This window comes from Pinus tabuliformis, chromosome 3_2, assembly GCF_031772625.1.
Source record: "Pinus tabuliformis cultivar Carrire ecotype Pingquan chromosome 3_2, CPIR1, whole genome shotgun sequence".
Classification (NCBI taxonomy): domain Eukaryota; kingdom Viridiplantae; phylum Streptophyta; class Pinopsida; order Pinales; family Pinaceae; genus Pinus; species Pinus tabuliformis.
In genome coordinates, this window is record NC_142302.1 from 236,284,047 (window position 1) to 236,298,807 (window position 14,761).

General features: G+C 39.1%; 1 protein-coding gene across 1 annotated transcript; it reads left to right on the plus strand.

The window, feature by feature from the left end:
- Positions 1–1,661: 1,661 nt before the first annotated feature.
- LOC149180571 (uncharacterized) lies at positions 1,662–2,099 on the plus strand. Its single transcript, XM_089413912.1, has one exon. The coding sequence runs from the start codon at positions 1,662–1,664 to the stop codon at positions 2,097–2,099; it is 438 nt and encodes a 145-aa protein (XP_089270038.1).
- The last annotated feature ends 12,662 nt before the right edge of the window (positions 2,100–14,761 follow it).

Here is a 14,761-nt window from a genome sequence, read left to right on the forward strand (position 1 = left end):
AACAAGCCATGAAAATGTCAACATAAAAGGGCTCAAACATTAGGTCCTTGTACTCCACATGAAATTCAAGGACAAAAACATACAACAATTCCACATTGAAGTACTGAAAAGAGCTTCCCTCATGAACACATAATCAGAAAAACTAAAAAGGGTCGTTCTACTAAAGTAACATTTTCTACAAATGAAATTAGATGGCTAGAAAACCCCTAATGAGGTTCTCTCCATGCTCAAAATGCCTTCAAATTGCCTCAAAACACTAATTGTATCTAGCACTAAAAAACTTGATCCTGCAAAAACTCCATCATAAAGTGATCAAATAAAAAAAATTGATGCCTACAATGAGTTCAGGATGCTCAAAAACCCCCATCTTGGCTCTTCTTGAGCTCAAAAAGATTAAAAATTGACAAATTATGCTTCTCTGAGCCAAGCTCTACTATTTGTCCTGTAATTTGACAAAACCTGCTAATTGCCCTGTAAATTCTCCCTTTACACAGTTCGCCGAGAAACTTTTCAAATGAAATCGTTGTGGCTTGAGCACTACCCAATCGGGGTTTGAAAGAGTCTTGGCAAGAGGACTTGCAGACAGAGCATGGTAACCATGAAGATAGATAAAAATTACATCACTATACCCTCTTGGGCCTGATGACCCTCAACCTAACATTTTTTACAGTGACCTAGCTAGCTCCCCTTACACACTTGCAAGTGGATTATAAAACAAAGAGAAATAAAAAAACCTTAACAAAAGAGGAATCTCGCCCTCTACCACGAAAGCCTTCCAAAGGCTTATAAACATTTACAATTACATAAAAATATAAGGAATTCGTGCCCTTTGTTTAGGATTGCCACGTTTCCCTTATGGAAGTCTGAGAAAATCAGTTTTGGTTTGGGGTGGGGTCTATGCTCTTGCATTGAATATGCTTTTTATAAAGGAAAATTTTATGTGTCAGATATACCAACATTAAAAGAAAGAATTTTACAAGAAATGCATAGGGTGTCGTATGTTGGTTAGTCGGGGTACCATAAAACTTTGACAATTGTTAAGAAGCAATTTTATTGGCTAGGGTTAAATGGAAGTGGCTAATTATATCATTGGGTGCATGGAATCCCAAGGGGTGAAATCCGGGCATAAACACCCAACTGGTTTACTTCAACCAATTCCCATTCTTGGGTGGAAGCGAGAGGTGGTATCAATTGATTTTATTACTAATTTTCCCAGAACTTTGAAAGAGCATGATTCTATAATGGTGGTTGTTGACAAGATTACGATGTCCACTCATTTTATCTTGGTAAATTCAATGCATAACACAATAAATATTGCAGATATTTATATGTGAGAAATTTCCAGGCTTCATGGGTTGCCTAAGGCAATAATTCCAGATAGAGATCCAAAATTCACATTTAATTTTTGGATTGATTTATTTAAAGGACTCAATACCAATTTAAACTTCAATACAACATATCATCCCTAGTCATATGGATAGTCTGAGTGGGTAAATCAAATAGGCTAAGATATGTTATGGATATATGTGATGGAGAAGCCATCCAAGTGGGAGGACTACTTCCATTTAGTTGAATTTGCATATAATAATAGGTACTAGGCATCATTAAAAATGAGAAAATGTGATATTCTTGTGAGTTGGAGCAACCTAATGTATAGGATTATGGTGGATCCTAAACTGATCAAAGACATGGAAGAGAAGATGATTAAAATCAAACAGAATTTGAAAACTGCCCAGGATAGGCAGAAAAGTTACACAGACACAAACAAAACAAATAGGGAATTTAAAGTCGGAGAACGTGTATTCTTGAAAGTAAAAGCAAAGAAGATCTTGTTAAAATTGGGAAGTTGTGCCAAGTTGGCAGCTAGATATTGTGGGCCATTTGAGATCCCAGAGAGGATCGACCCTGTTCCATATAGGATTACATTGCCTGCATATCTGCATATTCATGATGTTTTTCATGTTTTGTTGCTTAAGAAATATGTCTCTAGCACTAATCATGTTATTGGTTGGAAAAAAATTATGATAGAACCTGTGGGAGACTTCCAAGTTCAGCCGGTGCGAATCTTGGATAACAAGGTCAAACTGCTCCGGAATTGAGCCATAGGCATGGTAAAGGTATAAAGGACCGTGCCCGTTCTTTATGATGTGGTATGGGAGAAATAAAAAATCATGAGGGTAGAATACCCTCACATTTTTTACTGATATATTGTGTATGTTTGTATATTTGTATATACGGTGCATTGGGGACAATGTATAAAATACCCCCACCTGTTTTTGACAATGTAAATATATATACTTTTGATATTAGGATGTTGAGCCAGATATTTTTGACGCTTATCTTGGTGAGCTAGATGTTTTATTATGTGGCCTGCGTGCCCATGTAGTTATTTTTAGTGGTGTTTTCAGGGTTATCATCCCTGACATTGTAAATTTCCATATATCATGATATTAATAAAATAAGGTTGGCTACGGAGCCCACTCCGTGGAAAAAGTATGAGATATGTAACTCCATGGAAAAAGGCAATAGTTGGGTATTTTTGGTGAAAAGTGCACCTCGGTCCCACGTGGGTTCTAGAGGGTGCCACATGACAAGTTAGGACCATGCATATATAAATAAGTGTAGTTTATGTTTGATTGGATTGCTTCAATTGATTCATGGAGATAATTATTGATTAGTCAGTGAGTCCTAGGGTGGACTCTCAGACTGGCTAAGGTGCGGTTATTCAGCTAATTGTACCGCTGGGAAGCACCCTGTTTATGATGTGAGCCCATAGGTTGGCTCCAGGGAGCCTGGTGTTCTAAGGGTTTGTTGGCCTTGTTTATGGCTGAGTGGCCATGGAGTTTTGGTTTGGGAACTTGGTTCAGAGACAGCTAGTGAGTCCTAATGGGGCTCTCGCACTAGCTATGGAGTTATTTTGGTTTGGCTGTTGGTACTTGGATGCCTAGAAAACAACAGAGCTCCTAAATTTGTGGGTTGAAATCGTCTTGGCTGACTATAAGTTGCCTTGGAAGGTGGGCACCAATGAGAGACTTGGGCTACACCACTTGCGTGTCAGTTAGGGGGACGTGAGTTAGTGGTTGGATACTGGGGTTGGTGCCTCGACCAGGGTTTCATTTTGGTTTACGATTATTGCCTATGGATTTGTTGTCCCAACTCGGGGGTGACTGGTGGTTGAGCTTATGAACCACTAGGCCTATGGATGGGAGGAAAATGTAGAGCCTACAACTTGTTGGCTTTTCATTATCATTTAAGTTCCTAATTTTTATGTTCAACTGTATATTTATGTACCATGATTAATTATTGCTTTTCTTGTGTTAAAACTCTAGATTTATGGGTTCTGATTATTTGCATTACTGTGTATTTACTTCCACTGCGAATTTATGTCTTACAATTTATTTGTGAAAAGTAATGCATTCACGACATGTAGTATTGCATTCATTTTTAATTATAATTGCTAGGTACAAGACATAAATTTGGATGAATTACATGTCTACACTTTTACAAATCAATTTAATTACAGTTATGCACTGCTGGATGATTGGTGTTGCGTGGCTAGAGGCGGGACACTACAAATACCACATGCCCAAACACCATAACTCACAAGGCATAACTACTTTGGAGATAAATCTCAACCTTTAATTTGTGTAGACTACTATGAATATTCTAGAATATTCCCCGGAGATTAAATCCCTACTATCCACACAATAATTGTTGATAATTAAAATGAAAAATTTTAGAAGCCTTATCTCAAAATAGACATATCAATTGACTTACTAATTTATTTCCTTCTATTTGTGGAAAAAAAAGCCTATAAGAATTTATACAAACCACATCTCACCTATCATTTTATTGACAAATATAAATTTCATGTGCTATTTTGTATTTAAGCAAGTACGTCAAGACGACTTAATCCGGGTCACTCTAGTTAGAAATTATACTCAGAAAATTTGCATCCTACATAATACATAAAAACATAACATAACATGAATTTTATTTTTTTGATATCAACCATTAAATAAAATGAACGGAGGAGACCAAGATCTTTGGTGCCCATGACATTGCATTGTAACTTTACCTTTACTTTATGTAAAAAAATTACTCATATGTATCTCTAGGCATAATGACCTGAATTATGATTGTCCATGTCCACCAACCAAGTTTTTAACACAGTTTTTGTCTTAGCCCTTGACCTTCAAGCTTCAATGGCCATTTGAAAGAACACAAGGATAAAATGATATGTAAGTCTACTCTGTTATGCAGAGATTGGATATGTGGACTTTAGTAGATTATTATTGCAAAAAATATCTTGTTAATTTTATCACGATAAGGTGGTCTAAAACTACAAAGCTTGGAATTTGGCAGAAGTTTTGCTGTAAGAATCTATCAAGGTACTGAGATTATAAGTTTTGAATTGCTGGAAAAATTTGTTGCGGTAATTTATCACAATGTGAACATAAGTGCATTGACTTGAGGCATGTTTATCTTGAAGATTATGCATCGGAAATTGAAGTCCCTTTCCAGTGGATGGTCCAACTTAGAACTTCAGTTTAATGATTAATCCTACCTTGAAAAGTCGTGTACAATCACTGATAAATAAGTGATTGAATGATGAACTTCTCTTCTTTGCAAAAGCACTGGAAGAACAAGCTGGAAATTTTAATTGAAAACTACTGACCCTAAAAGTGGAAATGTTGCTTTTGCCACTATTTTTCCTCTAAGGAGAAGCTTTGACTTTAAATTGATGTGTAATATATAGAAATTAGGATGCTTTGAGATGCGATTATCAATTAACAATGGTCATCATGATTCACATGTATGGAAATTTTGAAAAATGGTATCTGCAGCTAGACAATTTGCAGGCTTTGTAATTTTTTTTCAATGGTCCAAAACAAGTGTGCAGAGTGCCTTAGCTATTATTAGGTGTGACCTTGGCTATTTTATTTATATGGTTAGTTATATAGGAAATACACCATACTTTGTGAGATTCTGCAATTTTATTGTATTTAATGGTTTGAAACATTGTCTAGAGTGCCCTAATAGTTAGAAATTGAAGCGACTCTGTAGAAAATTGAATCCAAGACCTGTTTCTTCTTTGGAAACATATTTGATTTGATTAATCACAATGATGTGATTAATCCGAAAAATATTTATCGATATTTGATTTTGTTTTTATGATGAGTTTTACCTGAATTACTGTACAATATGCAATGTAGAGTGCCTAGGATTGAAGAGCTTATAATTTGAGTTGAAAATAATTAATATTATTTTGTATTAATGGAGAAATGGTTACATAGTTGTAACGTACCTCCTTAGTTTAGGATTTGATCCTAGAGTTTGGGAGTGTGGTTGCAACTTCCTGATTTCCAGAGTTGTATTTAATGATGTAAGCTTTTCATTGATGGCAATAGAGTGTACGAGAGTGATCTCTCTGTTTTGTGAGTGTAGTCTCCAGGTGCAGGCCACACCTGTGAGCTACATCTCCTTCTTTTCAATTCTGTTCACATTTTATCTTGGTATTAGAGCTCAGATTGGGTGAGCCTGATCTCTTATCACCTTTGTGGCTGAAGTGCCTTTGTAGCTAGCTTGCCTGTGTGGCTTTAAGTGCCTCTGTGGCCACGTGTACACAAGAGCTTTGTGCTCAATTGAGTAGGTGGACTGCAGAACACCTGGCTCGGACTTGAAATATTTTTTTTCCTGAGTAGAATGGGGTTGGTGCAGGTTTCTGGCTCGGGAGTGTGCCAGAATTCTAGATTAGCGCGTCTATTCGGTTATTAAGCGCGCCACCGTGCCAGAATACTGGATTGGCGCGGAATTTAAGGGGGAAATCGCGCCAGACATTTTAACTCGCACCAATTTTATATTGGCGTGGGATTTTCGCTCGGGAGAGCGCCAACTCACCTTCAAGGGGATCTACGGGAAGCCTCATCTTCGTTTGGCGATTTGCGAGGGGTGCAGATCGGCGAAGTTGCAGATCTATCCGGGAGAGGCAGATCGGATCAATTTTGATCAGATCAATTCTTCAGCTGTATTGAAAACGCCGAATTTTCTCATCGGAGCGGGATTTCCAGACACTGTAGATCGGTGGCAGAGGTGACAGATCGATCTGACAGGTATCGTTTTTTGTTGTTGGGTAGATTCATTTTGTAGATCTGATCAGAATGAGTAATACGATGGAATCTTACCTTCACGAGAATAGTAAACTTGATGGATCTAACTTCACGAATTGGAAGTTTAAGATCCAGACCTTGCTTGAGGGTGCGAATGCTTGGTCCATAGTTACAGGCAATGAGTAGAAGCGGAACGCAGGGCCACAGGAGCAAGATTGGGAGAAACGAGAGAACAAGGCCAAAGTCTTGTTGAAGATGTCTGTGAAGGACAGTGTTATCCACCACATCAGAGACTGTAAAATGTTCACGGAAATCTGGACGACCATCAAAAGCCTGTATCAGACCCAGAACACTAGTCGAATTATGGCGCTTAAAAGCAAGCTATTTTCAATGAGGATGGACGAAAGGGAGACTGCTACTGCATTTGTTGCGCGAATTAAAGATGTGAAAGATGGATTGGGGGCCATCGGAGAGACAGTGTCTGACTCTGATCTCGTCTCAATCACACTGAGCGGGATGCGTGATGAATTTCAAATGTTTGTTACTGGATTGGCGGCAAGGGAGAAAGCGCCCACATTTGAAGATCTGACAGGGATCTTGCTGCAAGAGGAGGAGCGGCGGCAGAACCTGAACCCCCAGAATGATGATCTTGCGCTGATGGAGAAACGACGATCATTCAGAGGAAAGCAGTCACAGCAGCAATCAAAGCAAAAAGGAGGAACATCACATAAGAATTCACATTCACATAAAGGTATGCTTGCAAATCATTCTGAAAAGAAATGTTATTATTGTGGAAAGAAGGGTCATATACAGAGTGAATGTTATAAGAAGCAGGCTGATGATGCAAAGAGGAAGTAGGCAAATGCAAAGCACAGAGGATACTTTGTTGAAGAAGAAGATAAAGACTTCAGTCATGAATTTTGATTGTTCACAGTCGACTGTGCCCTTTCAGCATCTAATGAGGACGATATTTGGTATGTCGATTCCGGAGCATCCTCTCACATGACAGGTAAAAAGGAATTTTTTGATAGTCTTGAAGAAAGTATAAATGGATCAAAAATATACCTAGGAGATGATAGTGGATACGAGATTAAAGGTTATGGGGTGATTTCAGTCAAGTTACCAAATGGAAAAATTAGTCACCTTAAAAATGTTTTATATGTACCTGGAATTAAGAAAAATCTGATATCTGTATCCATGATGGCTGATCAAGATATGCAAGTCGAGTTCTTCAAGACTCATTGTGTGATAAAGGATTGCAGGAATGAAATAGTTGCAACAGGCATGCGAGTTGGAAGCCTATACAAACTGGATGCAAAAAGTATACCAAAGCAAGCCATGGTTGCAGGAGGATCGACAGTCGAACAACTCTGGCATAAGAGATTCGGTCACTTGAATTTGCATGACCTCATGTTATTGCAGAAGAAAGGTATGGTTGAGGGGCTCCCTATCTTTTGTAATATTTAGTTAAATTGTGATGGTTGTGCCTTAGGAAAAATGCATAAAGAACAATTTCTTGTGCATGATAGGAGGAAGGAAACAGATATTTTAGAACTAGTGCACACTGATGTATGTGGACCTATGCAGACAAGGTCGCTAGGAGGAGCATATTATTTTCTGTTATTTACTGATGACTGCACTAGATATTCATGGGTTTATTTTCTGAATAATAAAAGTCAGACTTTCTAGTGCTTTATAGAATTTAAAACCTTGGTGGAAAAACAGTTTGGTAAGAGTATAAAAATTCTCCGATTTGATCAAGGGGGAGAATACAAGCTAAGGGAATTCGTGAAATTCTGCAAATCTCACGGGATTGTTCAGCAGTATACAGTGCCACACACACCACAGCAGAATGGAGTTGCAGAGCGCAAAAACAGAACCTTGGTGGAGTGCGCAAGGAGCATGTTACAAGGTAAGGGTATGTCTAATAGTTTTTGGGCAGAGGCTATTAACATTGCTGTATATTTGAAGAACAGAAGTCCTACCAGGTATCTTGGCTTCAAAACCCTTTTTGAAGTTCTATATGGATTTAAACCAGCAGTAAACCATCTAAGAGTATTTGGGTCAAAAGAATTTTCCCATATACCCAAAGTTGATAGGAATAAATTAGACCCTAAAGCAGTTAGATGCATCTTTGTTGGTTATGGAACATAATTTAAAGCATATAAATTATTCAATCCTGAGTCTCGTAAGACATTTGCAAGCAGGGATGTAGTGTTTCATGAACAGGTACAGGAAGGGAAAGATGACGTTGGTGATGATTGGCACATTCCATTGTTGTTAGAGGAAAGCAGCGAGGATGAAAGAGAGCAGGAGCAGAAAGAAGAGCAAAAAGAAGAACAACAAGAAGGTGATAATGCAAGCCCAGTTAAAGCAGAAGGAAACAAATTTGAGGTAAGTCCCCTACCAAGGAGATCAGGTAGGAAGACTCAAAAGCCACTAAAATTGAGAGACTATGCTTTAATGTCAAATGTTTTGAACATTGTAGAGCCCACTAATTACAAAGAAGATAGTCAATTTAAGGAGTGGAGGGCTGTAATGAATGAAGAGATGGAATCAATTCTTAGAAATGATACTTGGGATTTAGTTGAGCTGCCTAAGAATAAAACACCCATAGGAGGTAAATGGCTATTTAAACCAAAAATGAATGCAGACGGAAGTATAGAGAAATTAAAAGCTAGGCTGGTTGCAAAAGGATATTCACAGCAGGAAGGTATAGATTTTGATGATACTTTTGCACCTGTAGCAAAGTTAAATACAATCAGAATGCTTATTTCTTTAGCTACTAAATGTAATTGGGAATTACACCAGCTTGATGTTAAGTCTGCAATTTTAAATGGTGATTTAAAAGAGGAAATTTACTTAGTACAGCCAGAAGGATTTGTAAAGCAGGGGCAAGAACATCTTGTTTGTAGATTGAAAAAGGCTTTATATGGTTTAAAGCAAGCACCCAGGCCTTGGTACGAAAAAGTTGATTCTTTCTTTTTAGAGCATGGCTTTCATAGAAGTTTAAATGACCCAAATTTGTATACCAAGTACAATAATCAGGGGCATATTACTTTGATTTCTTTGTATGTGGATGACATGATTATAACAGGAGATGCAGATGATTTAATCAGAGGAATCTAAAGGCTTATGGCACAAGTTTTTGAGATGAAAGATCTCGGAAGTCTTCATTACTGTTTGGGATTAGAAGTATGCAGAGGTACTGGGCAAACTTTTCTTACCCAAGGGAAGTATGCCAGAAATCTGTTGCAAAAGTTTGGTATGGATCAGTGTAGATCAGCAGCGACACCTTTGCAGCAGAATCTGAAGTTGAGCAGTGACAATGGCACTAAAGAGGTTGATGCTACAATGTACAGACAGCTGGTTGGCAACTTGATATATCTTACAACAACCAGACCTGACTTGGCATACTCTGTTAGTGTGTTGAGCCAATTCATGTCAAAACCGCTTGAAAGTCACTGGGTAGTAGCAAAAAACGTGTTGAGGTATCTTTGTGGTACTATTAATTATGGTATTTTATACACTGACACATCTGATGTTACTCTAGCAGGTTTTTCAGACTCAGACTGGGCAAGTAACTTGGATGATCGGAGGTCCATCATAGGTTACGCATTCAACATAGGATCCGAGGTCATAGCATGGAGCAGTAAGAAGCAAAGTACTGTAGCCTTGTCATTGTGTGACGCTGAGTATCAAGCATTGTGTGCAACGACGTGTGAAGCGATCTGGTTGAGAAGGCTTCTTAATGATGCAGGAAAAGAACAAAAGAATTCTACTTCCAACAAAAGTGACAACCAGAGCACCATTAAATTGGCACACAATCCAGTGTTCCATAAAAACACCAAACATATAGACACTCAGCTCCATTTTATCAGAGAGAAAGTACAGTCAAAAGAAATTGTTATTGAATATTGTAAAACTTGTGACAATATGGCTGATATTTTTACAAAGCCTCTTGCACCAGTGAAATTTGTATTGTTTAGAGGGATGTTAGGAGTTTAGGAGAACCCTTTCTTCATTAAGGTGGGGGGGGAGTTGAAGATAATTAATATTATTTTGTATTAATGGAGAAATGGTTACATAGTTGTAATGTATCTCCTTAGTTTAGGATTTGATCCTAGAGTTTAGGAGTGTGGTTGCCACTTCATGATTTCCAGAGTTGTATTTAATGATGTAATCTTTTCATTGATGGCAATAGAGTGTACAAGAGTGATCTCTCTATTTTGTGAGTGTAGTCTCCAGGTGCAGGCCACACCTGTGAGCTACATCTCCTTCTTTTCAATTATGTTCATATTTCATCTATTTGAAGTGACTTCAGGGAAGATGGCCTCTGAGATCAGTTTGCTGTTGCTCGGAAAGTTTATTACTCTGTACTAAGTGGCACTGCTTTTGTTGATAATCATAATGTAGTTGAAGTTGATTCATTAACTGCTGTTAGCGAAAGTTGATGTTGCTTTATCACCTTTTGGTGGTGGTTTCAAGATAACTGCTGACTTGCTACAGTTGCCAGTTGACCAAACACCTGAATAGTGGTTGTTGCCACAAGTGGTGAATATTCTACTTTATAGCATGTTGAGCATGATGGGAACTTAAGGATAAATGTCGTGGTTGGTTCTGTTGCTGAATTATCACTTGAGGTTGTGGTGACGACAATATGTTCTGCTGAAAGCCCGGCACTGCCTGCTGTTGCAAAATCCATTTTTATAATTGTTGATTGCCCTGACTCTGATAATATTGTTGACAGTGAACAATAAGTTGGGAAGGTTTCTGCTGCTACTTCATTTAGTTTACTACTTGTGGCCGGATGACGTCTTTGGTTGGTGTACGATGGCAATTTGCTATGTTTGATGAGGAGCTGCCAATTGTGATTTTGATGGAGTTGAATGTGAAAGTCATTGCTGTAGGACTAGGTTTTGACATTATTGGAAAAGCTGCTTGCACTGGACCGTATCTTAAATAGATTCCTAATTGCTAAACCCTATAAGCTGATAAAAAATGCAGAAGACAGAAGTGTAGACAAACACACGGGAGCTCACAGGTGCAGATCACCAGGAGCTCCCTCCAGCAAATGCATTCGCTTCACTTATTCATTAATCATCAGGAATTAAATAGATACATAGGCAGAAAACAGATTCCTAATTAATAGGAACTGAATGTCAAATAAAGAGGAAATCATAACTAAGTAACATATTCTCCATTAATTTCTAACATCCCCCCTTAATGGAGAAAGGGATTTTTAAACACACCTAAAATGTCCCTAAACAGATCAAACTTCAGTCTTCCTGGTGGCTTAGTGAATTGTAGTTCCTGTGTCCTTCTTATTAAAACAACACTAATAATAACACTCAGCCCTGGCTCAGTAAGCACAATATCAGACGCACTTCTAGCTGCATCAGTTAGCGGTTGAACTGCATCTGCCATGAGAACACTAGATGAAAGTTCCAGATACAGTAATGCAGATTCTGGTGTCATAGACAAATTCCTTAACAACCTGCTGCAATGACGCATACAAGAAGCCACCTCAAATTTATCTGCAGCCATTAATACATCGAGCAATGCAGAAGCAGTATTTGTTGTTACTGTTCCACTGTACATGAAGTTCAGTAGCTCCATTAGAGCCGCTTCTTCTGAGGCACTTATACGTAGAGTGACATCTCGTTGTTCGGACTCCCGCATGCCATTTGAAACAAGTTTGTAAAAGAAAGGACTTTTTGCCGCCAAAATAGCAGAGCTTATATGTATTGTTATGACTTTCACTATAGTAGAGCAATCCATGCTCCAAGAAGAAGCACCATGACCACAGTCATCAGCACCAGGACTTGAGAGCATTGCTACATTTGTAGGGGATTCTTCAATCATTGCTACTGCTTCTTTATCAGGAATTTCATAAGGTGCTGCATCTTCTATACACGGATTTGCTTTAGCAATAGAATACTCAGACAACCCAAGATATGATTCTAGTGCAGACAATTGTTTGTCAAACTGTCCGGCGCCATCCTCTGTTTTGTAACAATCGTCTGTCCCACCATCGACCTCAATAGGGGTGTCCACAGGTTTGGCCTTAACAACATCATCGACCGGCTTAATGTCCACAAAGGCAGACTCATTTCCGTCTTCACATATAGAATAGTCACCACTCGGCCCGCTCTCTTCGCTTTCGTCATGATTCTGAAGGGCTTTATGTGGCGGAAGTTCCGTGTATGGACTCTCTAAAGCCTCGTAAATTTGCTGGTGTAGAGGAAAATCTAATTCTAACATCAGATCTGAGTATTGCGATTGCTCATCACCGCTTCGGAGTTCTCCCGACTGCAGGCGATTCCGTTCCGGCATTTGGCAGTCACATGAACACCTGTTTGTATCTCGAGACGGTAAGATCTCTGACCCTTGGAGAACATATTCACTGTCACTAATAGGCGTGATAAGATCGTCATCGCGAAAGTCTTGCCAAACATAACTGCTTTTGTATTTCTGTTTATATGACCAGGAGAACGAATCCGGCATATCATCTCCTCGCACTTTCGACAACCATCGCTTTACATCTCTGAGTCTCAAGCCGTTTAAAGTTGTTTGCTGAACTTTAATCAAATGCGGATGCTCGAGCTGGCCTCCTCTGCTCAAGAAATACACGACATGAACCTTTCTGACCTCTCCGACTCTGGAATCCATTGAACGGCTTAACCCCAAATTCGAGGCGCGTCGCTGAATACAAGGCATATTGTCTTCACATATAGAAGAAACTTCTGGGGTATTTATTTCTTGAGCCAACTTGTAGAGTCCGTCTTCATTTGCAGACTTATTTGACGTCATCAAGGCTTGCTGAGGCGTACTTTTCACATCCAACTTGTAGAGTCCTCCTATGCGGATACCTGTAGCAATGGGCTTCATCTGATCCAACAAATCTTTAATAATGCAATAAGATTTAAAAAATTCTACCTTGAGGTCCTGATCTGTAATCCTAGACACAGAAATCAGGTTCTTCTTAATGCCAGGAACATACCACACATCAGATATATTCCTAATCTTACCATCAGGCAGAGTAACAAGGACATCTCCATGTCCCTTGATCTCGTACCCACTATTATCTCCAAGATAGACTTTTACTCCAGTGTTGGATTCTTTATAATTTCTGAACCATTGCTTTTTACCTGACATATGAGAGGAGGCTCCAGAATCCATGATCCAAATATCTGATTCATCCTCCTCAGTAGCAGTGTCACCCTCGGCCATAAATAGTCTAACATCCAGATTCTGATCTGGGTCTGTATCTGCATCTGCATCTGCCAAATGACCTGCATGCCTTTTCTGATTGTACCTCTCTTGATTTGCCTTCTTCTTGCGACAAAATTTAGCAATATGGCCTCTCTTACCACAATAAAAACATTCAGGAGCAGAGTCATTTCTATACGAGGTCATACCTTATGGTGTCATTTCTGATGTGTTGCCCCTCCTCTGATCAGCCATTGCTCTCCCTTTTGCCTTGAACTTTGTTATCAATGCAAGATCTGGATCTTGAGGCTTGAGAGACGACCTCCTTTCCTCTTCATGTAGCAAAATTCTAGTAAGCTCTTCAAAACTTGGAGGCTTTTCCCTTGCATTCAATCCAGTTATAAACATCTGATAGTCATCTGTCATACCGTTCATGGTGATTGTCACCAGATCATCATTTGCCACGGTTTGACCGATATCAGATAGTTTATCTTTAACTTCCTTTATCCGAGATAAGAATGACGAAACAGACTCATTCTCCTCCATCTTGATTGAGAGGATCTTCTTCCTGAGGAACAAGGTTCGGCTGGTGTTCTTGATTTCATACATGTCTTTGAGAGTTGTCTAGATCTCATTCGCTGTCTTGCAATCCCGAATATGAGGGATGATGCAATCTTTAACTGACAATTTTAGTAGGACCTTTGCCTTCAGCTCCCTTTTCTCCCATTCTTGAGTTGTTGCATTCGTTCCACCATTTGCAACAGTTGGCTTACTTTCATCACTGATGACAATGCTGTAGGTATTCTGACCTTCAAGCAAAGTCTGAAGCTTAAATTTCCAATTTATGTAATTGGAACCATCCAATTTGCTGCTTTCATTTAAATAATCTGCCATTTGAGAATTCATCTTTGAAAAAAAACAGGCTACCCGGCAACTTAAAAAAAGAACAACCCTCGCAACAAATAGAATATGGTTGAATTACGAGCAAAGCAATCACCAGTCCGACGATGGATCTGTGGATATCAGCCACCAAGCAACGATTATCAATTCAATACACAAATGTGCACATACAAGTGCCGAGCCATGAGAAAAGGAGCATAACGTGCACAACGCGGCACAGAACTCACACAACTGACCGATCTCGATCTGGAAGCACTGGTCTCGACCTTCCCTGCTCCACTTTCGGCCCACGAAAATAGTCAATGAGACCAAAGAGGTCGACTTGCAGCTATCTCCTTCTGAAATCCAGCACCAACTACGGAGCTCCACGCTCACCACCTCACACACTCTGGCTACTCCTTATAATGTACTTGACAAGCTACACGCAGTAGTGGATCCTCGCTTGATTCTAAATTCTCTTTCTTCTTTTGCAAGCGCTCCTCTCAACGGTGATCAAACACACAAGAGACTCAACCACAAATTCAACCCTGACCTTGAGT